Here is a 24,887-nt window from a genome sequence, read left to right as displayed (position 1 = left end):
AGCAATTCTTCCGTCCTTTTTACACGACCCATTGGTGTTCAACTTTACCATCCCTTCACCTGGTCTATCCCAGCCTATCAGATGAACAATCGTCTTTTGGATAGAACCTGCTAAACTATCAACCTTGAAACTCTCAATTATTGAATTAACTTTTCTGAAGAAGAAATCCAGCAAATTAGGAATGACAGCCACTCCTTCTCCAAATACCTCAACATTCCTCCAATGCCAAATTTGGTGGCAAACCACAGCAAACAGAATTACTCCATGTTCGAGCTCAGCCAACAACTTCCCTTCAATACCCTCCCTAAACCAGTCTTATTCTGAATAGGAAAAGAAGGAAGAAAGACACTGCTCAGGCAGAACTTTCCTCCACACAGCCTTACTTCCAGCACAATCTCTAAGAACATGGCAACTCGTTTCCGCATGAGCTTTACATCTACTATAAGCATCAAAGTCCGCCAAATGTCGTCTTTTCCTTTCTACATTCGTTAGAAGCCTATTCTTAGCACAAAGCCAAAGAAAACTCATAATACGATAAGGAACCTTCAATACATACTTATTACTATATAAGTAGTTGAATCTCTGGTTGGCTAAGTTTGAGGTTTGATTCCTCACACCTTCAAATTTTGGTCTTTATGATAGGTAATATGTAAATTCCACTTTAAATTCTCACCGAGATTTGTAGTTTGCTCTGATCTTAAGAGTGGATAGACCTACCTTTACCTAACTTTCTAATACCTCACTTATTTACTATATAAGTACAAATAATTTATTTATTTCGAAATAAAATAAAATAATAAAATAATTTATAATTTTAAAAAGTAATAAAATATAAATTATATAAATAAATAATAAAAAAATTCAAATAAAAACTTTTGATTTTTTTTTTAATTGAAAGCTTGGATGTCGATCTAAAAGAGCCAAAGCATCCTAATTAAGTTAGCACACTTTGAACCAGGTGGAGCCGAGAGCCAAACTTTTGAACAAATACTATTAATTTTTCTTTAAATAAAACACATATATATATTACTCCATTAAAATAAATGATTTTCTAGAGATATTTTTGGCATTAATACATAATGTTTTGATTCATGCAGTACATATTAATTATTTTTACCAAATATTTCTGTTAGCGATAATTTTTTTTTAAAATAAGCAGCTAATTTCAACTTAGTTTTGTTGATTTTGTGAGCACGTGAGGAAATCATATTTCCAAAATTGAAATACATAATGAATTCTTCACTTTTAATGAAATGATTGTAAATAGGATCAAAGATTGAAAAATCCTCTAAAGGTTCTTCGCTCAACTATAAAAAGCTTCACTAGCTTTGCTATGACTACCAATATGGATTCAAGTTACAAGATTTGAGAATGTTTGTTTTTTTATATATCAGTTTTTATTGATTATGGAAAAGGTTGATTAAAAGAATGAGAAAGAACAAATAATTCGAAATACAAAGAACACTTAATAATTGAAATAAGAACAATGCTTCTTAACTAGCTACGAAAGAACTTAAAGATAAAAAATTGATGACAGAAGTTTAGTAACTTTTTAGACAAAATTTTTGGGAATGAGAGAAGAACAGAAGAAAATTTTGGGAAGAATAAAAGAAGAAAATGAGTTTAGAAAAAGTGTTCGGTTTTAATGTGTTGTTGTATTGTGCTTTGTTCATGGTGAAGAATGATTTTTTTTTTTTATTAAGAACCAGATTGAAAGTCAAATTAGATTGACAACGAGATCAGAGATGTCAATAGGTTCAATCGATTAACTCAATTTGGTTGAACCGAATATATATATATATATATATATCTTTTTTTTTATCTCATTCTTTATATTATCTTTCTATTAATTTGATTGAAACGAGGTAGGGCAACCTAAATTCTTCATAGGCATTTATGGTAATCGACTAAATAAAATTCAGTGTTGGAGCATTGATACGAGGAAAGGCGTTAACCCCATAGTAGGAAACCAGATCGACTGAGCCTTAAGGGTTATGAATCTCGATTACTTAGTGTTTTTTTTTATTACTAAGGAGTTAAACCATTCTATATAATTCTTTCAATTAAACATAAACATTCGTACATCCAAAACTAAAAAATTAGTTTGATACGATATTCAAGATTAAAGCTAAACTAATACACAATTCAACATCACAAATCACACATTTCTTCCATTGTTTAGCCAATATTCATCGTCAACTGTAAAGATGTGAGAAATTTTAATCTTACTTTGTACTTTTTTAATTTCTCAAATAACCCGGGTCATCCTGATTCATCAGTTTGCTACTGGTTCGCCGGTTGAATCTGATTCTCAATGGGTCTATATCATTGATTCAAAATGTATACAATCGAATGGGAGACAAGGTCAGTTCGCGATCGAATCGATCGAACCCGTTGGTCCGGTTCTTAAAATAATATTTTTTTATATGTGAAATGTTTATGAAAAAAGTTTCTCCACTACTTCATTAACTCCACAAATTTTATGACATATTCTCCTAGTCTTTAGGAACAAGTTTATGCCAAAAAAATAAAAATCATAGGTAGTGGCTAATTAAATGACTGGAAAAATTAATTTAGGTAGCAACGCCGCTAAAACCAAAATTGTTGCACAATCAACAAAAACAAATATCGTAACTCCTTCAATACAGCTCTGTTTTGGCACCATAAGTAGTCTACAAACTCGAAAGACTCGGGAGAAGAAGAATATTAAATTGGACCTGCATAATTCCGAGAAGAAATGTGAAAATCTGAAGTTTTTCCAGATATACATGGTTGGTGAAAAGTAGGCCACGAAGCCCATGATTTCCTATTTTGCCTTTCTTGAATCTTTCTCTTATATTTCTGACGACTTCCACTAACTTTAAGATTTTTAAGACTTTATACTATATATATATATAATTTTTATTTTATGGTCTAACAAATGTTATCCTTTTACATGTATAAGAAATATGAAGTTGAATTTGGAAAACGTAAACTTGAAATGCTGAAAATAAAGATTTTAAAACTTGAAAACCCTTTTCAATGACCAAATTGAAATGTCTTTTCGCCTAGAAATATATTATTCACTTTAGAAATCTCCATTAGGCTAAAAACTATGCATCTTTTTGAACATGAATAAAAGTAACAAATCATGTTATCACCTCATACAATGAGAGGATTAACAACATTTCTTCAAGAATAATATGAGTTTCTATGCTAACAACTCTGTTTTCAAGATCTTCTCCCCAAATAAAAGATTATAATTGTAAATTAGAATCCAAATCAATAGAGAATGTTAGGATTTGAGCGTGGATTCATGTTGTTTTCTAGAACAAATTCTCGTTGAATCTCTTCATGTTGACTATGTCTCGAGTCACAATCATAGGACATAATTTCTTCTTGGCTGAATTCTGGGTTACAATCATAAAAAATATCCTCATCCTCTTCTTGAGTTTCTATAGCTGCTTCTACGTCAATATCACGATTCTCCATAAAATCCATTGATTTTAAAGGATTCACATGTTCCAGAGACCATTCTAAAATAAATTCTTGCTAAATATCTTCCTCATGGATGCCCTCTAAGTCACAGTCATAGAGAACATCGTCATCATCATCTTGAGTTTTGACAACTGCTTCTTTATCCATGTCAGGAATCTCTCCCTCTACTGTTATGACTTTAAAAGGATTTAGGGGTGTGAAATGCGTCTTCAATTTTGTATTATGCTAAATTTCTTCCTCTTGGATGACTGTCGAGCAAATTTCGTAAAGGGATCTTATGAATTTTAATCCTAGATCAGTCATCTCTTGAATGAGTTGTTCCCTTCTTTAGTATCTTATTGAGAATCGTTGTTTGATTGTTTCTCTACAAGTAAAGATTCTGTTTTTCACCATTTTCAACAACTTGAAACGCTTCCACATTTTCATTGGGATTGGAATTCTCAAAAGAATTTGATTTATAACTAGTATTGGAGTAGACATAATTTCTATAAGTCTCATGATCCACTAGATTCGTGACCATACTTTTTACAAAACAAGATTGCTGGCAAGGAAAATAGAACTGAAGGTTTTCCCTCTTATTGTTGTTAAAAAGATAGTTGATCGAGCAATACATACTAATCTTCCGCAAATGCTCCCACATTTCAACGTATTTATGACCATGTGGGTTTTCATGGAACATGTGGACTCATTCCACATAGCAACCATATTCACTATCATAATGTATCATACAAAGAAAATAAACACAACACTCAAAGTCGTTATCACGTTCATCAATATAAATTCATTGAATATAACCATCAGTGTGCCATCTAAAAATAATGTACCAATGGACCCATACTACTGCTTTTTTTTTTTTTTGTAAAGAAGTGACTTTAATTGAAACCACCAAAATACAACAGTATATGTAGTAGCATTTTTCGTATCTTGGTGTTCTCTTCTCATCACCATTGCTTTACTTTGAATCAGCTTTTAAACATTGGAAATGGTTCCACTGAGCGTACCAAATTATTGGTGGCGTTTTATTTTTGAAAAATTACTAGCTTATTTCAACCTTGGTTTTGGTAGATTTTGCGGGCTTACTAAGAAAGCATGTTTCCAAAATTGGAATAAATAATAATTTTTTTTGCAATATAAATAATAATTTCTTGAACTCTAATCAAACGATTGTAAACAGGGATAAGGACTAAAAAATTCTTTAAAGATTTCTAACTCCACTACAGAAATTGGATTGAAGTGAGAAGGAATTTATAACAAATAAATTTGACGGTCAAATACCATAATAATGAAAAGAAATTAACTTTTCTTTTTACTTATTTTTCTTTACGTCTACTTTTGATTTAATATTTCCAGAAAAATAAATAAATAAAATTGTAAATTAAAGAAATGACGGTTGTTGACGCGAGTTATAGGTGACCCGCGGGTATTAAAGTAAATTACAAAACAAATTGCAATTTCGAAGATGTTTCTTTCTTCGTCTCTGCATCCTTCCTCAATTTTGCCTCTTCCTCCATTTCTCGCTGACTGATAAACCTCTATAAATATTGCATTTGCTGTAAGATTCAAAAGAGATTTAGATTTGTGAGTTCGTAGCAGAGAGGGATTTATAAAAATTATGGCTTCTATTAGCGTCCCTTCTTCCACAACATCTAGAACAACAGCTCTCCCTTCTACACCGTGAGTTTTTCATTTCTCCTCTCTTTTTTTCAAATAAATTAGACTCAATCCTCGCTTTGTTTACATTTGGCTCTCTTTTTTAATATGTTTGCATTAATTTAGAATTTTAATCTACTTTCTTCGCATATGAGCTTAGTTGAATTGAATCTAATAGTCAATGACTTCTTTGTTTGATTCCATCATTTTTTATGTCAACGGATCTTGAGATTTAATTTTTTCTGGATCACTTCACCCGTTCTGTTTGAATTGTATGATGTTCATATATTTCCTTATTATACCTGTATTTGATTAACAATTATTCGAATTGTAATTTTGTTTAATTCAGTTAAAGCTTTAGATTTCTCCAGGCTAATAATTCATTCTATCTAAAGCAGCTGCATTCTGTAGTTGGTAATTCAAGGACATGGATATATACAGCTTGGCTACATAGTTATTGGCTCATTAAATTGCTATTGCAACTTAGTTAGAAGAGTCTTCTTGTCAGCGTTTATTTATGCATTGGAAAATATATTTTTACATTTGATAGTTTTCTTTTTCTGTTGAAATTGACTAGAATGGTATCGCTTTCTAGGCTTCTACTAGTCCCATCTTTTCTTTTGAGGTTTAATGAATGCTTATATATATTAATCCTATGCGCAGAGCATGCAGAAATTTCAAAATGTTCAATGGATTGCGTGGAGTGACAACATTCAACTCCGCTTCGATCCGATTTGATGGTAGTAAATCTTCTCTCACTCTAAGGGGTGTTGGTAAAACTCGTGCAGCTGTAGTATCTGATGAAGGTGACTTATTATCCTATTCCAATGGAAATAATACTGCAGCAAAGGGGACTTTCATTCAAAATGGTTCAGTTGGAATCAAACTACAGTCTGACTCAATAGCATTTGGAACTCTGACAGCAGATACTGCTCCCAGTTCTAACGGTTTCCCCATTGATGATGATGAGTTTGATTTGGATCATGCTACACAAGGTTTTTCCTCCGTCCCTGAGGCCATTGAAGATATTCGTCAAGGAAAGGTAGTTGTTTCACCATATTATGGTAGCCTTCTGCAAAGCTTTTAGGTTTTAGTACCTCTTTTTTCAAAATCTTTTGCATTATTGATTGTATTTTATGCAGATGGTCGTGGTTGTTGATGACGAAGACAGAGAAAATGAAGGGGATCTTATAATGGCAGCAGAATTGGCAACACCTGAAGCTATGGCTTTTATTGTGAAGCATGGTACTGGAATTGTTTGTGTGAGCATGGATGGAGAATATCTCGACAGATTACAACTCCCTTTGATGGTTACACAAAATGCAAATGATGAAAAACTTCGGACTGCATTCACTGTGACAGTGGTACGTGCAGCATTTGATACAAGATTTCATATCTGGAATATATTAATTTAAATTCTCTTGTCAATGTATTTGGCATAATAACATTCTCAGTAGAAAATAAGAAACTGTTTTTAATTCGTTGGAAGCAACTTGAATTATGGGATTTCATTTGTTTCAGTCGTAATTGTGTATGTAGCATGCTTATGAAACATTTACTGCAAAGGAGTGACCAATTATTATGGAGACAATGCCTTGTAAAATATGATAAAAGTAAAACCGTTTAAAAGTTACAGTACCAGCAGTGCTGCTGTTTCTTTTTTATCTTATTTTACTTATTACCTTCATAACATTTGCTTATGCTTTTCACATGATACAAATGTAACTGGATCCATTGTGTTCTCGTGTTAATGGCAATTTAGTTGTTACAGATCCATTTTAATTGAACAATGTAATTTTACCTATTGGAAGAAACATAAATAATTTTAAAGAACCTGATATGTTTTCAAGCGGATGTTGGCTGCTATTTTTTCATGTGATCTACTTCCCAACAATAATCTGGGTTTGGCTTTTGCTTGTGAATGTAGGATGCTAAACATGGAACAACAACAGGGGTTTCAGCTCATGATAGGGCAACAACAGTGCTTGCACTTGCATCCAGAGACTCAAAACCTCAAGACTTCAACCGGCCTGGTCATATTTTTCCACTCAGGTACAGGGAGGGTGGAGTTTTGAAAAGAGCTGGACACACTGAAGCTGCTGTTGATCTTTCTGTTCTAGCTGGATTACAACCAGTTGCAGTCTTATGTGAGATTGTGGATGATGATGGCTCCATGGCTAGATTGCCAAAGCTTCGTGAATTTGCTCAACGGGAGAATCTGAAGATTATTTCTATTGCTGATTTAATCAGGTAATTATTCTCCATTCTTTTAGGAGCTTCACTTTATTCCCATGTCAATCACTAAAGTTTCGTTAAATGGTGTCTTACACATTTGCAATTAAGAGCTCTTACAGAATTCCACTCATGGGGTAAAATGAATACTTAGTACTGAAGTTGATTATAATGGACAGGTACCGGAGAAAGAGAGAGAAATTAGTAGATCGTTCTTCTGCTGCTCGGATACCAACGATGTGGGGTCCATTCACAGCTTACTGTTATAGATCAATTATAGATGGCATTGAACATATTGCTATGGTTAAGGTGAGCAATGTTTACAATTTAAATGATCTGAGTCCTTTTAAATTTTGTTGGGGCCATCTCCAAAACTAAGGCAGATTAATATTAATGTACAGCTTACAAAAACTAAATAGATTTGTCTATGCTGGCTGCTTAAATTTCTTTTATTTTATTTGTGGATTGGTTAGGATAAATTATATCAAGGAGGACCACGTGACAATCAATGAAATGCAATATATCTCCCTGCATCACTGTTTTAAACTCTACCTAAAAATCTCCTTTCTTCTATTAAGAAAGGGGAAAATAAGAACCGGGGAGTGAGAAAACAGATTGTTCAGGAATATCCCAAGTGTTTGAAGGAGCAGACTAGAAATTATTTTTATGCTACTTTCTGGGCTTCTTTTTTTGGGCTCTCGAGAACATTTCCTATTGGTGGCTTTTGAAAATGGTTCCTGTTGATATTAAGTGAGGTTATAACGAAACTGGAACTCTATTTTATATAATTATTTCTTACACTTAAGTAATTTATATATTAATCTGCTTTCTAAAACTGAATGTGAAGGATAGATGGAATTTTCATTGTTCTCTTTTCATTTTTTCTGCCAATCAAATTAAGCATCTATATTTATTCTAAATTATGATGTCAAAATATGGTATTGGATAATAGTTTTCTATGAAATGTATCCGGACTTGTTGGTTAGCCTCAAATACTCGATATTGACCTCACTTTATATAGTCAGTGAGGATACAATATTGTATTTTTGCTGCTTCTAGAAAATGATAATGGCCTCAATATTTACTAGATGTTTTTCGGTGTGAACTTCAAAAATTGGAGAGGTTCTTACTTGTCAGCAACTGTCATTGAAACAGGGTGAGATTGGAGATGGACAGGATATTCTTGTGAGGGTACATTCCGAGTGCCTCACAGGTGATATATTTGGTTCAGCCAGATGCGATTGTGGGAGCCAGTTAGCACTTGCAATGCAGCAGATTGAGGCTGCAGGCAGGGGTGTGCTGGTCTACCTCCGTGGACATGAAGGAAGAGGCATTGGTTTAGGCCACAAGCTTCGTGCTTACAACCTACAAGATGCTGGGCGCGATACAGTCGAAGCAAATGAAGAGCTAGGACTTCCTGTTGATTCCCGAGAATACGGCATTGGTGCTCAGGTATTTCCTATCACAGTGAGCTGTTTCTTGGCATTATTTACTCAATCCCTTATATATGCTCAAATTATCGGATTCTTGTTACAGATTTTACAGGATCTGGGTGTGCGAACAATGAAGTTAATGACGAACAACCCCGCAAAGTACATCGGGCTCAAGGGTTACGGTTTGACAGTTGTAGGTAGGGTTCCATTATTAACAACGATAACAAAAGAAAACAAGAGATATCTCGAGACGAAACGTGCAAAAATGGGCCATGTGTATGGGGTGGAATTTAATGGCCGGTTAGGCAACCTTATTGGTGGCAATGTTAAATCAACCATTGATGCTGCACCAGATGCTACTCCTAACTTATAATGAAGTAAGCTCCCTCTTTCACTCGAGGGAATGACAAAATTCTATATATATATATATATATTGAATTGATTATGGAGACGAATTCAGATTCTTTTATTCCACATTCAATTGAAGAAAATGACAGTGAAGAACTGTTATTAATACTTTTGTATGATAAGTCGTAAGAAATACCATTTATGCAGCTAAATCGCAGTTGATCTTTCAATTTAGTCCACCATTTCTTGATTTTGCAACTGTACTAGTGGTTTATTGTTCTTCAATTCTCTGCTAATTTGGCAAACTATAGGTTTTCATGTACAGATTCACAGACATTATTGATTTCAGTTTCATTTTCAATTATATGCTAATCGACTATGAATTGAAGGTTATTATTATTATTATTTGAAGACAAAAATTTACAAAGCAATCAGGCTAAGTCATTTTATTCCCAGAAAAGCAGTTCTAATTACAATCAATAAATAAAATCAATTTATGTGGAAATAATTTAAGACAACGAAATTTATAGAATACAGTAGATGAATGTTATCAGTATCGTTGACAGATGACATCATTATTTTATAATTTTCCAAGAAGTATATATCATTCCACTAAAAAAAGAGATAGCACAAAAATAAAAATAAACAGTTCTTCGGTGCAAATTAATAGTAAATCAAATACAAAATATATATAAATCAAATACAAATGCAAAAGTGAAAGTGAAATATATATAATTACTTTTAACCAACTATATAAAAAAATTCATTGAATAATTCTAAGATTGATTTTTATTTTTAATTAAGTGACATAAGGTTCTTTGCTATTTGCTATTCAAATTAACCATAATTGATGTAAAACAAGGTATAAAAATTTACTAGCAATTAGTTGTATAAACTCATTCAACTGATTAACATTTGGTTCATAGTAGAAATATTTACTTGAGCTTTGATTCAATTAGAGCTTTCAACGTTAGATTGGTTCAACCAATTGATTTAGATGGATTATGACGACATTGATTATACGGATGTTTGTTGCAGCTTTCTAGAGAAATTTTTAGCGTTTCACTCACAACCGTAAAAAATATAGTGTTTCGTTAAACCTATAAAATAACAGCTTTTAGTTTTTTATTTATTTATGTAAACAACATTGTTTTGGAGTTTTTAAGCAAAAAAAAAAATTACACATAAATTCATCTTAAAAACTATTTACAACTATGTCAAATCATAATTTTGGATTATGTCTAACTAGTAAAATCAGTACTTTTGATATATTTTAAGGATTAGAATTTATAAATTAGAAGTCTAGAATATATTTTCTAGAGTTTATGATTTATGAATTGAAATCTAGAATTTTTAAATTATGGTATAAAATCATAATATATAAAGAATAATGATATATTAAGAATTTAATTTGGTGATGTGATTTAATTGTAATTTTGTACTGTATTTGACCAAAAAAAACTTTTTGGACAAGAGTCTAATTAAAAAAAAAAAAGAGAAAATTACATGAAAAGACAAGTTTCAATTTTATTTTATAGTTTTTTTTTTGATAAAATTTTTATTTTATAGTTAACTAACCCTATAAAATTTCTTTAACAAATATATCAAAAATTCATATTTTTTATTTTATCAAATGGGCAGTTACTAAATTAAATCCAAGCAAAAAAAATCCTTAAATTCATCATTTTCTATTTTCCACCAAAGTCAATGAATTTGACATAATTATAATTTTTTTTTATGAATGACACATTTGTAATAATTTAAAAAATTACTAACTTTTATGTAACTAACCCAAAAAAAAAAATTGTCTAACCCGATGGGCTGACTTCCCTGTTGAAGCAGCAACCATGGTGGCTAGCTGCAAGTTTAAAATTTTGAAGGTGTTGGCCCAAAATAAATAAAATTTATTTTATATATATATATAATACTTGTTGTTAAATTTAGGATATAGTTTATATTTTTTCTAGGGAATAATAATAATAATAAATAAAAATCAGAAAAACAATTCGTAAGCTCACCTCAAATACACGGGGCGTATATTTTCACACGCGGGGCGTATTCCACACACCCGAAGACGTTCCGCTTCAGAGACTGCTTTACGCGGGGCGTGTCTTCCTATACGCCACGCGTAAAGCGCATCAACAAGGCGTTCCAAGTTCAGGAGCACAAACACGCGGGGCGTCCTTCTCTTACGCAGCGCGTACTTTCCAACGCGGGACGTAACACCAGAGGCGCCACGCGCAGATACCATCAACAAAACGCACAAGCTTCAGGACCTCCAATACGCAGGGCGTAACCAACAATACGCGGGGCGTATTGCCTCTTCCGGCAACAGTTGGAAGCAGTCAATGGAAGTTGATGGTAGTTAGTAGAAGTTGAGGTAGTGGGGTGATGTGGCATGGAGGTAGTTGTGTTAGTTGGTGAATAATTACCAAAACGCCACTGAATAATTACCAAAATGCCACTCCAAAATACTATAAATAGACCCCCTCCCCTTCATTAAAAGACACTCAATCACAACACAAAACCCCTCTCTAAAGGTCCCTTTCAATGTTCTCTAGTTCCTAGTTTCAAGTTCTTAGTTCTTCAAGTTCTTGTTTCCTCTTTCCATTTTCTAGCTTTCCTTCTAGCTCATTTAGCTTCCTTTAGCTTCAATTCAAGTTCCAAAGCCTCTTTTCAAGTTTCTCGACTCAAATTAGTGTTTTTAAGTCGTTACTCTGCTCAAGTTTTCAATTAGAATTTCCTTTCTTAAGTAATTTTCCAGATTCGTCCATCCTTTTTCAAAGCTCAATTCTGTCCATTTAAAGTCATTTTTTGCTTTCAATCCCTTCGACAAAGTTGTTCCTAACGTCCTGAATTTCAATCTAGCCTTTTGATTCACTTAATTCCGTGTCCGGAATCTCTGTTTACAAGCTGATCTTTGCACCTTAAATCATTTTAGACATTCTGTTTCCAGATTTTTCCAGATTCAACTAGTCATTTTCAATCCTCAATTTCGTTTGTTTACAATTCGTTTTAGCCTTCGATCCCTTATAGAAAGTTGTTCCTAACTTCCCGAAGTTCAATTTACACTATTTACTTGCCCAATTCCGTATTCTCAAGCACTCCAACCAAGCTTCCGAAATTAAGATTTAAATCTGCCCCATTTGCCTACCAACGTTTTGCCAAGATCATATACCGTACGGGCCCGACCGGTTGCAGCTCTCCAAGGACCTCACGCCGACACCAAAATTCGACATCAATCCGAGATAGCTATTGTGGCTCCGAGTTTGTTGTTGAATTCCAATTTGTTTATTGCATTTCAATTCTTCGTATTGATTTGTTCGTTCTAATTCAATTGATTACCTATATGTTTAATATGGAGGTTTCTCAATTGTAATTCATTTCCAATTTCATGTATTCAAACCTTTATTCATCAATAAAATACCAATTTTCACCAAATCTTGTGTCAATTTCGCACTTTAAATTCCTTTATTTTCTCGTCTTCAATTTACCCGCATTAGCTTAAATAAAACAAATTATCTAGCAAAGTTTCTATAACGGCGCTAGAGACCCAAGAGGGACTTTTTCAATCCTTGCGTCCCTCGCCAATCGTTTCGTTTAGAATTCAAGTTTTTGGCGCGCATATTCCATAAACTTAACCATTTCAATTGAGAAGTAATCTTCTCTGGCACGCCCGCACCCTAACCACACGTGACAAGGTTGAAATTAGCATATTCGCAAAATATCGCTAACAATTTTTGGCACGTCCAGTGGGACCTTTATTTAAGCTTTGCCAAAAATTGCAAAAGCCCGTTTCTTTTCAAACCACGTATATATTTTTCATTTAGTCTTTAAAACTCTTGTTTTTCATGCCTTGCTTTTGTTCCGTTAATAAGCATTTATTTATTTCCTTGTTCTTTCTTTTTCAGCACTAGATTACTAACATAATTTCATAATTTTCACCCATAAGTACTCACGAAGAATGCCTCCTATGAAGAACACGGGGAAAGATCCCATCCCATCGGACTCCGAGAAAAGTCAAAATCAGAACCGGGATCAGAGCAACGAACCCGGCATGCCTGAAGGTTGTGCGGCTGAGACCATGAACAATAGCGGAGGTGAAAACCAACAAGGCCCACCCATATTCGACATGGCACTATTTTTAGCAAAACTAGAGAAGCAGATCGACCAATTTCTACATGGATTTTCACAATCCATGAGAGAAAGTTATGAGGATGTGTGCAAGGCAATACAAGCCAACAACGAGGCGGTGAACAATTCCAACAAGGGATCGGCTCTCGAGGAAAGGATCGTTGATTTAACCGGAGAAATCAGCAAAATCCCGGAAAAGTGCACCGAGCTATTCACACAAAGGTCGACATCTCAAGGACCGGTAGACGGTGGGAAGAAAGCACCGACATCAGGAACTGGGGAAAGGTATACCCTGCCACCAACTCGAGAAGAGAATCTTAGGTTCAATGAGCGCGGTGACAGGATCAGCCCAGAACCTATTCAAATCCCGCCACCTCAACAACAGTTTAGATCTCATACAGGACCTAGTAACCATGCCAAACATTACGAGGAAGGCTATGCTCGTAATGTGGGGGGCAATGTGAGACAAGCCAACTTTCACCCATAACGGACGACGCATACATGCATGGAGCCCACCAACAACTTGGGAGAGGCCCAACGCATAAGAAACATCGTCCAAGAGATCTATGGACCAGCCGTGAGGGAAGTATACCGATCCGAGTTCCAGAAACCATATCCACGGCACTATGACCAGCTATACCCTTTATCCCACAATTTTAGAGTACCCGATTTCGCTTTATTTTCAGGAGAAGAAGGGCAATCCACTGTGGAGCACGTGGCACGCTTCACCTTTCAGTGCAGCGGTTTGAGCATGGACACGAACTTCGACATGTTACGCTTGCGGCTATTCCCAGGTTCACTAACGGGACCAGCTTTCTCTTGGTACACCACCTTACCATCCGGATCCATTCATGGATGGGAACAAATGGAAAGGCTGTTCCACAACCAGTTCTATCGAACGGAGCCCGAGATCTGTGTTGCGGAGCTATCCCGAATGACGCAACGACATGGAGAACCGGTTGAAAATTTTATCAACCGATTCAAAAAGATGCGACATCGTTGTCGAATCAACATCCCCGAGGTCGAGTTCGTGAAGATTGCCCAACGTGGGTTGGAATTCGAAAACCGGAAGAAATTTCAGGGGGTAGGTTTCCGCGACTACTACGAGTTGGTGGCCAAGGTTTCAGAGTACGAGGAGTTGATGAGGGAAGATCATCGACGCAAGAAGAACTCTGTAGGAAGCTACCAAGGGGATGTACAAACGCATGAGGTAGCCATTGCCGACTTAACGAACACCGGATCTCGAACATGTCCCGTGTTGGTAAAGAATCCCAAAGCACCCGAGGTAGTTAAAAGGATCCCAACTAGACCTGTTCAAGAACCCGCTGGCCCGCCCAGCCCGCCCAAGCCCGCCTTTTATGGATTGGGCTTGGACATGTATATTTTATGTTTAGCCCGGCCCGGCCCAGGCCCGTTCAAGCCCGCGCATATAATGGGTTGGGCTTGGGATTTGCCTAAAATTCCCAAGCCCAACCCGGCCCGGCCCGCCCTTATATTATATACTATGTTTTTATCATTATTTTGTTAAAAAAGTAATTAATATTTGATATATTAAAATTTGTTAGAGAGTATAACCCAATAAAATATAATGTATATGATACACCATGTACAATACATACATTTTCTTTTGAAATACAAAATAGAATCTTACATACTATTAATATTTCATGAAACATTATAAGAAATATATAAAAAATCTATATTTAATTAAATTGCTGATTGTTATTTTATACTAATTATAATTTATTTTTTATTTTTTTTTTTAAATCTAAAATAAATTAGCTGGGCGGGCTGGGCTGGGCTTGGGAATCAGTTCCCTTAATCTGGCCCAGCCCGGCCCGAGCCCAATGCAAATTTAATATGGGTTGGGCTGGGCTTGGACAAACTAATTACATGTCAAACCCGGTTAGGCCCGGCCCGAGCCCAGCCCGGCCCAACCCATGAACAGGTCTAATCCCAACCACTCAATATACGTTTGACGTCTCGAAGACGGAAGAGATCTTCGACTACCTGCTAAAGGAGCAGTTCATCACATTGCCTCCTAGACATGTGATCCCATCCAAAGAAGAAATACACGGACGAAACTACTGTAAGTATCATGACAACTGGAGCCATAACACTCAAGCATGTTTTGGTTTTAGAAACGCCGTGCAGGATAGGATTAACCGCGGGATACTCCAATTCCCGTAAAAGAAGGAAAGCATGCTGATCGACGAGGACCCATTCCCAGTAGCCAATATGACCAATGCCACTTCACTAGTGTGGGGGGGGGGGGCAAAGGAAAGCAACAGGGTGACGTAAGAACCCGACAGGTATGGGTACCAAAAGCGACGCCACCAAAGTTGGAGGAAAGCTCAAGGCAATCACAGAATACAAAGATAAGAGACGTGCAACAACAACGGCCACGTTTCGTGACACCTTCGAGCACGTCGCCCCTAAATCAATGGCAATTGAATAGCCATAAGAAATTCCCAAGACCTCTCTCCAAGAATGCGAAGAGAAGATTAAGGAAAAGAGAGGCAGAAAAGAGAAATAGTCAAAAGGAGTCATCCAGCGTCAACTCCAACGATGCGGAAAGAGGAGGAAAAAACCAAGAGAAGAACCTCCAAATCCGGGTTGGAGATTTCATCATACGGGTAGATTATGCAGCTACCTCTTTAATCTTACCTTCGGATTTTAGAAGCGAAGACACCAAGAAGGAATGCCCCAAATCCGAGCATAAGGAGCAAAAAGACACAGTCCCGAAGACACCGGGTGAAGAGGGCATGAAGAGGGTTTACTTTGACAAGCCCACTCCAAGGATGACTCGCCATATCAAACCTCTATACATCAAGGCTCATGTAGATGGAAAACCAATCTCCAGAGTGCTCATCGACAATGGATCAGCCGTTAACATCATGCCTATGAAGATGGTCCTAGCCTTAGGGGAATCAGAGGAAGATATAATCTCATCAGAGGTGTCAGTTTCAGCCTTCACGGGAGAAATTGCAAAGACATACGGTGTCCTACCATTGGAACTCACCATTGGCTCTCACACCGCCATGGCCGCTTTCTTCGTGGTAAATTCAACCGCGAGTTATCAGGCACTGTTAGGGAGAGATTGGATTCATTCCAACTCATGCATCCCCTCGTCATTACACCAATTCCTTCTATTTTGGAAAGGAGACGAGGTGGAAGTTGTTCGGGCAAACGAGAAGCCATTCGAAGCTTACTCCGATGTGGTCGAAGCCAGACTCTACGAGGAATCTGTTGGCCCAATTCGAGTTGGGTCCAATCACAAAGAGCAATCATGCGACAAAGAGATCAAGAATATCCTAAAGCCAACGGCAATCGTGCCCCGTCGAAGGCCATTCCGTGACGAACCAATAAAAAAAAAAAAAAGGGCGGCCCGGTCGCATTACGCGTCCCCGCTGAGCGAGGGTCCGGGGAGGGGTCCCACCACAAGGGTGTATTGGGGGCAAGCCTTCCCTTGCCAATTTAATTGGCAAGAGGCCGCTCCTAAGACTCGAACCCGTGACCTCTGGTCACACGACAACAACGTTTTACCGTTGCGCCAAGGCTCGCCCTCTCCGTGACGAACCAATAATAGAAGAAATTCCATGACTAGCACAACATCGAGAAAAGAAGCGGTAGCTTCAGCCGCTATATCAAAACTGAATGCGCAACAACTGGCGGAGAAACTGTATCGAGAAAACGACATGAGGGTCTCAGAAATCGAAACACCCAAAGGAATAACAGAACTAGATCCTCAAGGAGAAGAAATCCAATTACAAGATCTGAAAAGGGCGAACCTGAAGTTAGAAGATGAAGGTTCCATGGCAGTCGACCCTCTAGACGAAGTAAACCTAGGGACAGAAGAGGAACCTCAGGTTACATTCGTCAATAACTTACTACGCTCGACATTGAAAGAAGCTATTATCACTTTGCTTCAGGAGTTCAAAGACTGTTTCGCTTAGAATTATGATGAAATGCCCGGGTTGAGCAAGGACATAGTGGAACATAGATTGCCAATCAAGCCGGAGTTCAAACCATTCAAGCAACCAACAAGGAGAATGAGCAAAGAGGTTGAAAGCAAGGTGAAGGAAGAGATAGAAAAGCTTTTCAAAGCTAAGTTCATCAGACCAGCAAAGTACGCTGTATGGCTATCTAATGTCGTGCCTGTAGTGAAAAAGAACGGTAAGCTACGCGTATGCGTAGATTTTCGCGATCTAAATTTGCCACGCCAAAATACATCTATGTGATGCCCATAGCCGACATGTTAGTAGATGTTGTGTCTAAAAATGAATTAATATCTCTGTGTGATTGCTATGCGGGATATAACCAAATCCCCATTGCCGAAGAAGACATTGCAAAAACGGCATTTCGTTGCCCAGGGTCCATCGGCACGTTCGAATGGGTCGTCATGCCATTCGGTTTAAAGAATGCCGGCGCCACATACCAAAGAACAATAAATGCCATTTTTCACGATTTACTTGGCACCTCCATGGAAGTATACGTAGACGACATCGTTGTCAAATCCAAGCGAGAGGCAGAACACGTCGGCCATTTGAGGAAGAGCTTCGAGCGGATGCGTAAGTACAATTTGAAACTCAATCCTCTAAAGTGCGCCTTTGGGGTCAAAGCAGGAAACTTCCTCGGATTTTTAGTCCATCAAAGAGGAATCGAGATTGACGACAATAAGGCAAAAGCAATCAAAGAAGCACAACCTCCGAAGAACAAGAAGGAGTTGCAGCGGTTCTTAGGCCAACTAAACTACTTGAGACGATTCATATCAAACTTGGCTGGAAAATCCAGAGCCTTCTCAGATCTGTTAAGACTCAAAGACGAAGAAAGCTTCAAGTGGGACGACAAGCATCAAGCGGCGTTCGAAGAGATCAAAACTTACTTGAGCAACCCACCCGTGTTAATGCCACCAAGGGAGGGTACTCCACTCAAGCTCTATATATCAGCAACCGACGAGTCAATTGGGTGCTTGCTTGCCCCAGACAATGCAAACCATCATGAACAAGCCATCTACTATCTAAGTCGAACATTGCTATCGGCAGAAACGAGGTACAGCCCAGTTGAGAAGATGTGCTTAACCCTCTATTTTGCTTGCACAAAGTTGAGGCATTACTTGCTCAAAGCGAGAGTTTATGTGATTGCTAGCACCGACTTGATCAAATACATGCTAAACCAGCCTATCATCTCAGGAAGAATAGGAAAATGGTCACTAACATTGGCCGAGTTCACTTTGGTGTATCTCCCGCAATCCTCGATAAAAGGGAAAGCAATTTGCAGATTTTATGGCCGACCACCCAACCAACTTTCAATATCCCGAAGAAGCAGAACTGCCAATTTATCTGACGCATAAAGAACCGTGGTAGTTGAAGTTCGATGGTTCAAGCATAGACAATTCCAACGGAGCAGGAGTGATCATCACAGCCCCATCTGGGACTAAGACAATATTAGCGGTAAACTTGGATTTTGAATGCACGAACAACCAGGCTGAGTATGAAGCTCTAATCATCGGCTTAGAAATCTTGATAGACCTAGGAGCGAAAGAGGTCAAGATTTTCGGTGATTCACAATTGGTTATCCGGCACCTAACAGGAGAATATAAATGCTCAAGTTTATCTTTGCTACCTTATTTCGCGTTTGCAATTCAACTTCTGGAAATGTTTGATGAGGTCAGTTTGGAGCATATCCCAAGAAACGACAATTGGGAAGCTGACGAGTTAGCCCAAATCGCTTCTGGAATGAAAATCTCCAAAGATACAGCATACAAAGTCGTTATCATCAGAAGACAGGGCCATCCTTCCGTGGCGGATAGAGGCGTCCAGTTTGAATCATTCGACATCGATATTAACTTAGCTCAAGATTGGAGGAAACCATTCATCGATTACCTCAATGATCCTTCCAAAAAAGTAAAATATTCACTAAGTATTCAATCTCGAAATTACATGTTGATGGCAGGTGATTTGTACCGTAAGAGCTACGATGGAATGCTGCTTAAATGCCTCGGTTTCCCAAAAGCAATGGAGGTCATGAAGCAAGTCCATGAAGGCATATGCGGAGCTCACCAGTCCGGAAGGAGAATGCGATGGCTTATCAATCGCCATGGATACTTCTGGCCAACGATCCTACGCGATTGCATCACATATGCGAAGGGTTGCAAGAAGTGTCAACTGTATGGCCAAATCCAACGAGTCCCTTCAGAAGAATTACACTCAGTGGTGAAGCTGTGGCCTTTTAGAGGATGGGCTATTGACCTAATAGGGAAAATATTCCCAGCTTCATCAAAAGGTCATTGTTTCATCATAGTTGCCACAGATTACTTTTCCAAGTGGGTAGAAGCAGCACCAATGAAGCAAGTCGGCCAAACGCAAGTGATCCAATTCATCAAAGAGAACTTGATTCATGGATTCGGAATCCCAGAATCCATCACCACGGATCAAGGGACCATGTTCACAGGCGAAGATATGAACGAGTTCGTAGAAGAATACGGAATTAAATTGATACATTCCACTCCGTTTTACGCACAAGCAAATGGTCAAGCCGAAGCATCCAACAAAATTCTAATTCAAATCTTGGAAAAGATGCTAGAAGACAATCCTAGAGAATGGCACAAAGTTCTCTTAGAAACACTGTGGGCTATGCGAACATCTAAGACACGGGCGACCGGAGTAAGTCCATTTTTCCTAACCTTTGGCCATGATGCGGTAATACCATTGGAAGTCATCGTTCCTTCACTCCGAGTGATGCGTCAGAATGACTTGGAGCCGAATAATTATGTACAAGCCATGACCATGGAGCTAGAAGATCTGGACTACGAAAGGCAGAAAGCGCTCGATTGTATGATGATCCAAAAGAAGAAAGTGGAAGACGTGTACAACAAAAAAGTAAAAAAGAAAAGCTTTAGAGAAGGCGAGCTAGTGTGGAAGCTAATTCTACCAATCGGGACGAAGGATCGTGAGCTTGGGAAGTGGTCGCCCAACTGGGAAGGACCATTTCAAATCCACAAGGTGCTTCCCGAGAACGCGTATTGGTTGAAGAGCCTGGGCGGAGAACCACACAAGAGATACATTAACGGTAAATACTTGAAGAAATATTTCTAAAGTATGTGGGACGTAATTAACACAGGAACCGATGGGAGAGTCACGCACAACACGTGATGTATAACGTGCGAAGTAGCCAGCCAACAAGGCGTAAAGGAAGCACATCCCGAAGGACAACTCAAAAGGCCAAATACGCGGGGCGTCTTGATTTCACGCAGGGCGTGACTCAGGCACGCACGAAAGTCACACCCCAGAGGCTCATTTACGCGCGGCGTAATGCCAAAGACGCCACGCGTAAATTTCTTCTTTAGATGCTCCAAGATCAGAAGCTCAAATACGCAGGGCGTGTTTGACAATACGCGGGGCGTGCGTCCTCATACGCGGGGCGTGCCCCAAAGACGCAGGACGTATACCAGACGTGCATAGAAGATGCTCTCCAGAAGCGAGAATACGCGGGGCATAAAACCAAATACGCCACGCGTATTCATCATTGAGAAAGTGTTTCAGGGTCAGGAGCACAAATACGCGGGGCGTATCCAGGTACACGCAGGGCGTATGCGCTCTTTCTCTGGGCATTTACAATTTTTCAGAGCATTTGTATATTGTCTTCGCAAGTACTATAAATGTTCATCAATAAAAGAATAAGTGTGCCATGGCCACAAATAGATAAAGAAAAAAAATATAGATGACCCAGCAAACGTTCAAGCGGCAATCAACTCACAAAATAATGTCCATTTGTGCTACACAAATAAATAAATAAAAGAATGAACGTACAAACTCAAAACAAAGAGGGAAAGTACGGGCAACCCGTGAACATACCTCACGGAAACAAACAAAAATCAGGCTTTGGGTATTTCGCCCAAGATTCACAAAGTTTGGAGGCAGCCTCTTTGTGTTGCTCGCTCTATCGGTGCCATGCCAGCATCTCATCATAATGATTGACCAATCGATCTTTCTCACGGGCCAGCTCTTCCTCCATCCGCGGGAAACAAGCTCTAAAACCGGAACTGGCTCTAACCATTTCCGCTTTAGACGCTCGAGCTTCAGCCACCTCCTTCTCGAACACCAAAAGACGCTCCTCTACAGCTGCAATTTTGGCTAACCATTGCCTATCCGCTTCTTCAGCGTCAACCAAAGCATTAAATTTCTTGCTATAGGACTCGAGCTCCGCCATGTTTGATCTAACCCGAGCTGCAAGACCCGCTTCCACGTTTTTTTCAGTAACATAGGACTGATAGCAAAACAACACATGGTTCTTGGCGGATTTCAACGGCTCAGTCTTGAAAGGATGAGCACACGCACCCATCATTAGATCAAAATCAGTCATTGCCCTTGCAATACGAGTAGGAGTCCAGGAATCAAGAGGAGAAGCAACGAGCTTGCTAAGGTTGGCACGAGCGTCACTCAACGAGTCATCACTAGGCAAGGATGAGTCAGCTGCAGCAGTAGACGGTCCTTTCAAAAACGAAAAATCCAAATCGGCAAAAGGATTATCAGCTTTAAGACCGACAGGGACCAACAAAGGACGCACAAGAGCTGATTCCTGCCAGATTTCAGCAATTCAATCAATCTAAACAATTTATCTCAAGCAGGACTCATAAGTAATAGATTAGCAAGATCACACAAACCTGAGACAATGGCGCAAGGACCAGTCGGTTCAGAGAAGACGCGGAAGGAAGATGGGTTCGTGCTGGAAGTTGCAATAGAGTCATAGCCACCTCAGTCGAGTCCTCGTCAAGAGACAAAGTGCCGAGCGAAGACGTCAAGTTCCAACATGCCCCCAGTTGATCCAGCGTCTCATCCTCAAAACCGAAGTATAGGCCCTCGTCGGAGTCGTCTTCTTCTTCCATTTGTCTCGCGGAAGGCCCCGCAGTAATAGCCACCCGCTCTCCTTCATCCATCATGATTGCCTTTCCTTTCCCATTGTCGTTGGCGTCAAGCTCATTCGGAGCTAGGAAATTCGGATTATTGTCTTTCCCTGAGCTACCGCTTGAGTCTACAAAAAAAAATATATAAAAAATAAAAATAAAAATATATATATAAAAAAACAATAAATAAAAGAGCTTACCAACAGGAGGGATACAATGCTGAAAAACAGTCTCCCACCAAGCATCAAACGAAGGTTGATCCGATCCAAGCAGAAGTGGCCCCTGATCATATCCCGCATCCAGAACCGCAACCGCTATATCTTCATCACTAGCCCCACACCGCTGTGAAGGGGTAGGAAATGGGAGTTTCCCCGGGATAGATTAGAAAAAGCCTAACTGACGTGCCCAAAGACAGGGTGCATATAAGGTCAAACCAGGGTTTGATGAGCGAGAGATTCTAGTTCGGTTCACTCCATGGTGTAACCGACGTGTCGCACATACCGTCATCCACCATTCAGCACCTTCATGGGGGGCAGCGGACAAGTAAGAGAGAGCCCAAGATGGTAGACACGAGTTATCTTTTTCCCAAAAAAGAAACAGCTTGTTATGAGTAGATGGCACCAAAGTACGAAGAAATCTTACAACTACACTAACAGCCAAACTCGAAGAGCTGTAGCAAAGGTCCACGCCAAGATGTCCCGAAGTCTCCATTGACGAGGCGGTGGCCAGATGAGGGAAATAAATAAAAAGCCACAGCTGCAACAGCCACAAACCACCTCTAGGTTTTATGAATGGTCTATCCTCAACAGTAAGAGCTAGACGGTGGAATGTTGAGGCCAACAACATGGTGCCAAGAGCTAAACGACGGCCCGAAGCCAGAGCCTTAGCAATGATCAAAATTTCTGCAGTAGGTCTGAGGCCTAACGGCTCAAAAATATAATTGCTAAGCATCATCCACAGAAAATGCACATGATCCTCATCATCCAATTCCCTCTTATCCAATTTCCTTCTGATCATTTGGACATAAGTCCCGGCCTCTTTGGATAAGATAGCCTTCACTTCAGGAAACGCATTCGACTCAATCACAACACAAAACCCCTCTCTAAAGGTCCCTTTCAATGTTCTCTAGTTCCTAGTTTCAAGTTCTTAGTTCTTCAAGTTCTTGTTTCCTCTTTCCATTTTCTAGCTTTGCTTCTAGCTCATTTAGCTTCCTTTAGCTTCAATTCAAGTTCCAAAGCCTCTTTTCAAGTTTCTCGACTCAAATTAGTGTTTTTAAGTCGTTACTCTGCTCAAGTTTTCAATTAGAATTTCTTTTCTTAAGTAATTTTCCAGATTCGTCCATCCTTTTTCAAAGCTCAATTCTGTCCATTTAAAGTCATTTTTTGCTTTCAATCCCTTCGACAAAGTTGTTCCTAACGTCCTGAATTTTAATCTAGCCTTTTGATTCACTTAATTCCGTGTCCGGAAACTCCGTTTACAAGCTGATCTTTGCACCTCAAATCATTTTAGATATTCTGTTTCCAGATTTTTCCAGATTCAACTAGTCATTTTCAATCCTCAATTTCGTTTGTTTACAATTCGTTTTAGCCTTCGATCCCTTATAGAAAGTTGTTCCTAACTTCCCGAAGTTGAATTTACACTATTTACTTGCCCAATTCCGTGTTCTCAAGCACTCCAACCAAGCTCCCAAAATTAAGGTTTAAATCTGCCTCATTTGCCTACCAACGTTTTGCCAAGATCATATACCGTACGGGCCCGACCGGTTGCAGCTCTCCAAGGACCTCACGCCGACACCAAAATTCGACATCAATCCGAGATAGCTATTGTGGCTCCGAGTTTGTTGTTGAATTCCAATTTATTTATTGCATTTCAATTCTTCGTATTGATTTGTTCGTTCTAATTCAATTGATTACCTATATGTTTAATATGGAGGTTTCTCAATTGTAATTCATTTCCAATTTCATGTATTCAAACCTTTATTCATCAATAAAATACCAATTTTCACCAAATCTTGTGTCAATTTCGCACTTTAAATTCCTTTATTTTCTCGTCTTCAATTTACCCGCATTAGCTTAAATAAAACAAATTATCTAGCAAAGTTTCTATAACGGCGCTAGAGACCCAAGAGGGACTTTTTCAATCCTTGCGTCCCTCGCCAATCGTTTCGTTTAGAATTCAAGTTTTTGGCGTGCATATCCCATAAACTTAACCATTTCAATTGAGAAGTAATCTTCTCTGGCACGCCCGCACCCTAACCACACGTGACAAGGTTGAAATTAGCATATTCGCAAAATATCGCTAACAGAAGGGGAGGCTAATTTTTTTCGTGGAGGTAAATTTTCAAAGGCAGCACTGGCACCATCGCCCCCAGGCACCGCCGAGTTGCCTCGGCGATCCTCAATAGCTAGAAGTAGAAGGGGCAAGGATCTGCAGCTTTAAACAAAATGTTAAGAGAAAAGACCTCAATTGAACAACATTACAATCAGTATATTCCAAAATTTTAGAAGATTACATTTGTTACTCAAATTTTCAATGATTCAACAGAAAGAAGAAAGAAGTAAATAAATCAAAACTTGTTCGAGAAATTTACAAGTTTTTCATTAATATAAAGATCGAAAGGTATTTAACACTGGTGAATCTAGTTTTTAGGACCAAATAAACTTTCTCAAACCTCTCTCCACCAAACATTAATATTAAAAAATTGGTTA

The 24,887-nt window shown here is 38.4% G+C and overlaps 1 protein-coding gene across 1 annotated transcript; it reads left to right on the top strand.

Moving 5' to 3' along the window:
- Positions 1 to 4,963: 4,963 nt before the first annotated feature.
- On the top strand, positions 4,964 to 9,504 carry LOC136225927 (bifunctional riboflavin biosynthesis protein RIBA 1, chloroplastic). Its single transcript, XM_066014098.1, has 7 exons — positions 4,964 to 5,151; positions 5,791 to 6,169; positions 6,270 to 6,491; positions 7,055 to 7,377; positions 7,539 to 7,668; positions 8,515 to 8,811; positions 8,896 to 9,504. The coding sequence occupies exons 1-7, from the start codon at positions 5,090 to 5,092 to the stop codon at positions 9,163 to 9,165; spliced, it is 1,683 nt and encodes a 560-aa protein (XP_065870170.1). The 5' UTR covers positions 4,964 to 5,089; the 3' UTR covers positions 9,166 to 9,504.
- Positions 9,505 to 24,887: the final 15,383 nt, after the last annotated feature.

The sequence above is a fragment of the Euphorbia lathyris genome, chromosome 4, assembly GCF_963576675.1.
Source record: "Euphorbia lathyris chromosome 4, ddEupLath1.1, whole genome shotgun sequence".
Taxonomy (NCBI): Eukaryota; Viridiplantae; Streptophyta; class Magnoliopsida; order Malpighiales; family Euphorbiaceae; genus Euphorbia; species Euphorbia lathyris.
The sequence above is the reverse complement of the archived record's forward strand: the minus strand, read 5'-3'. Positions and strand labels throughout refer to the sequence as shown.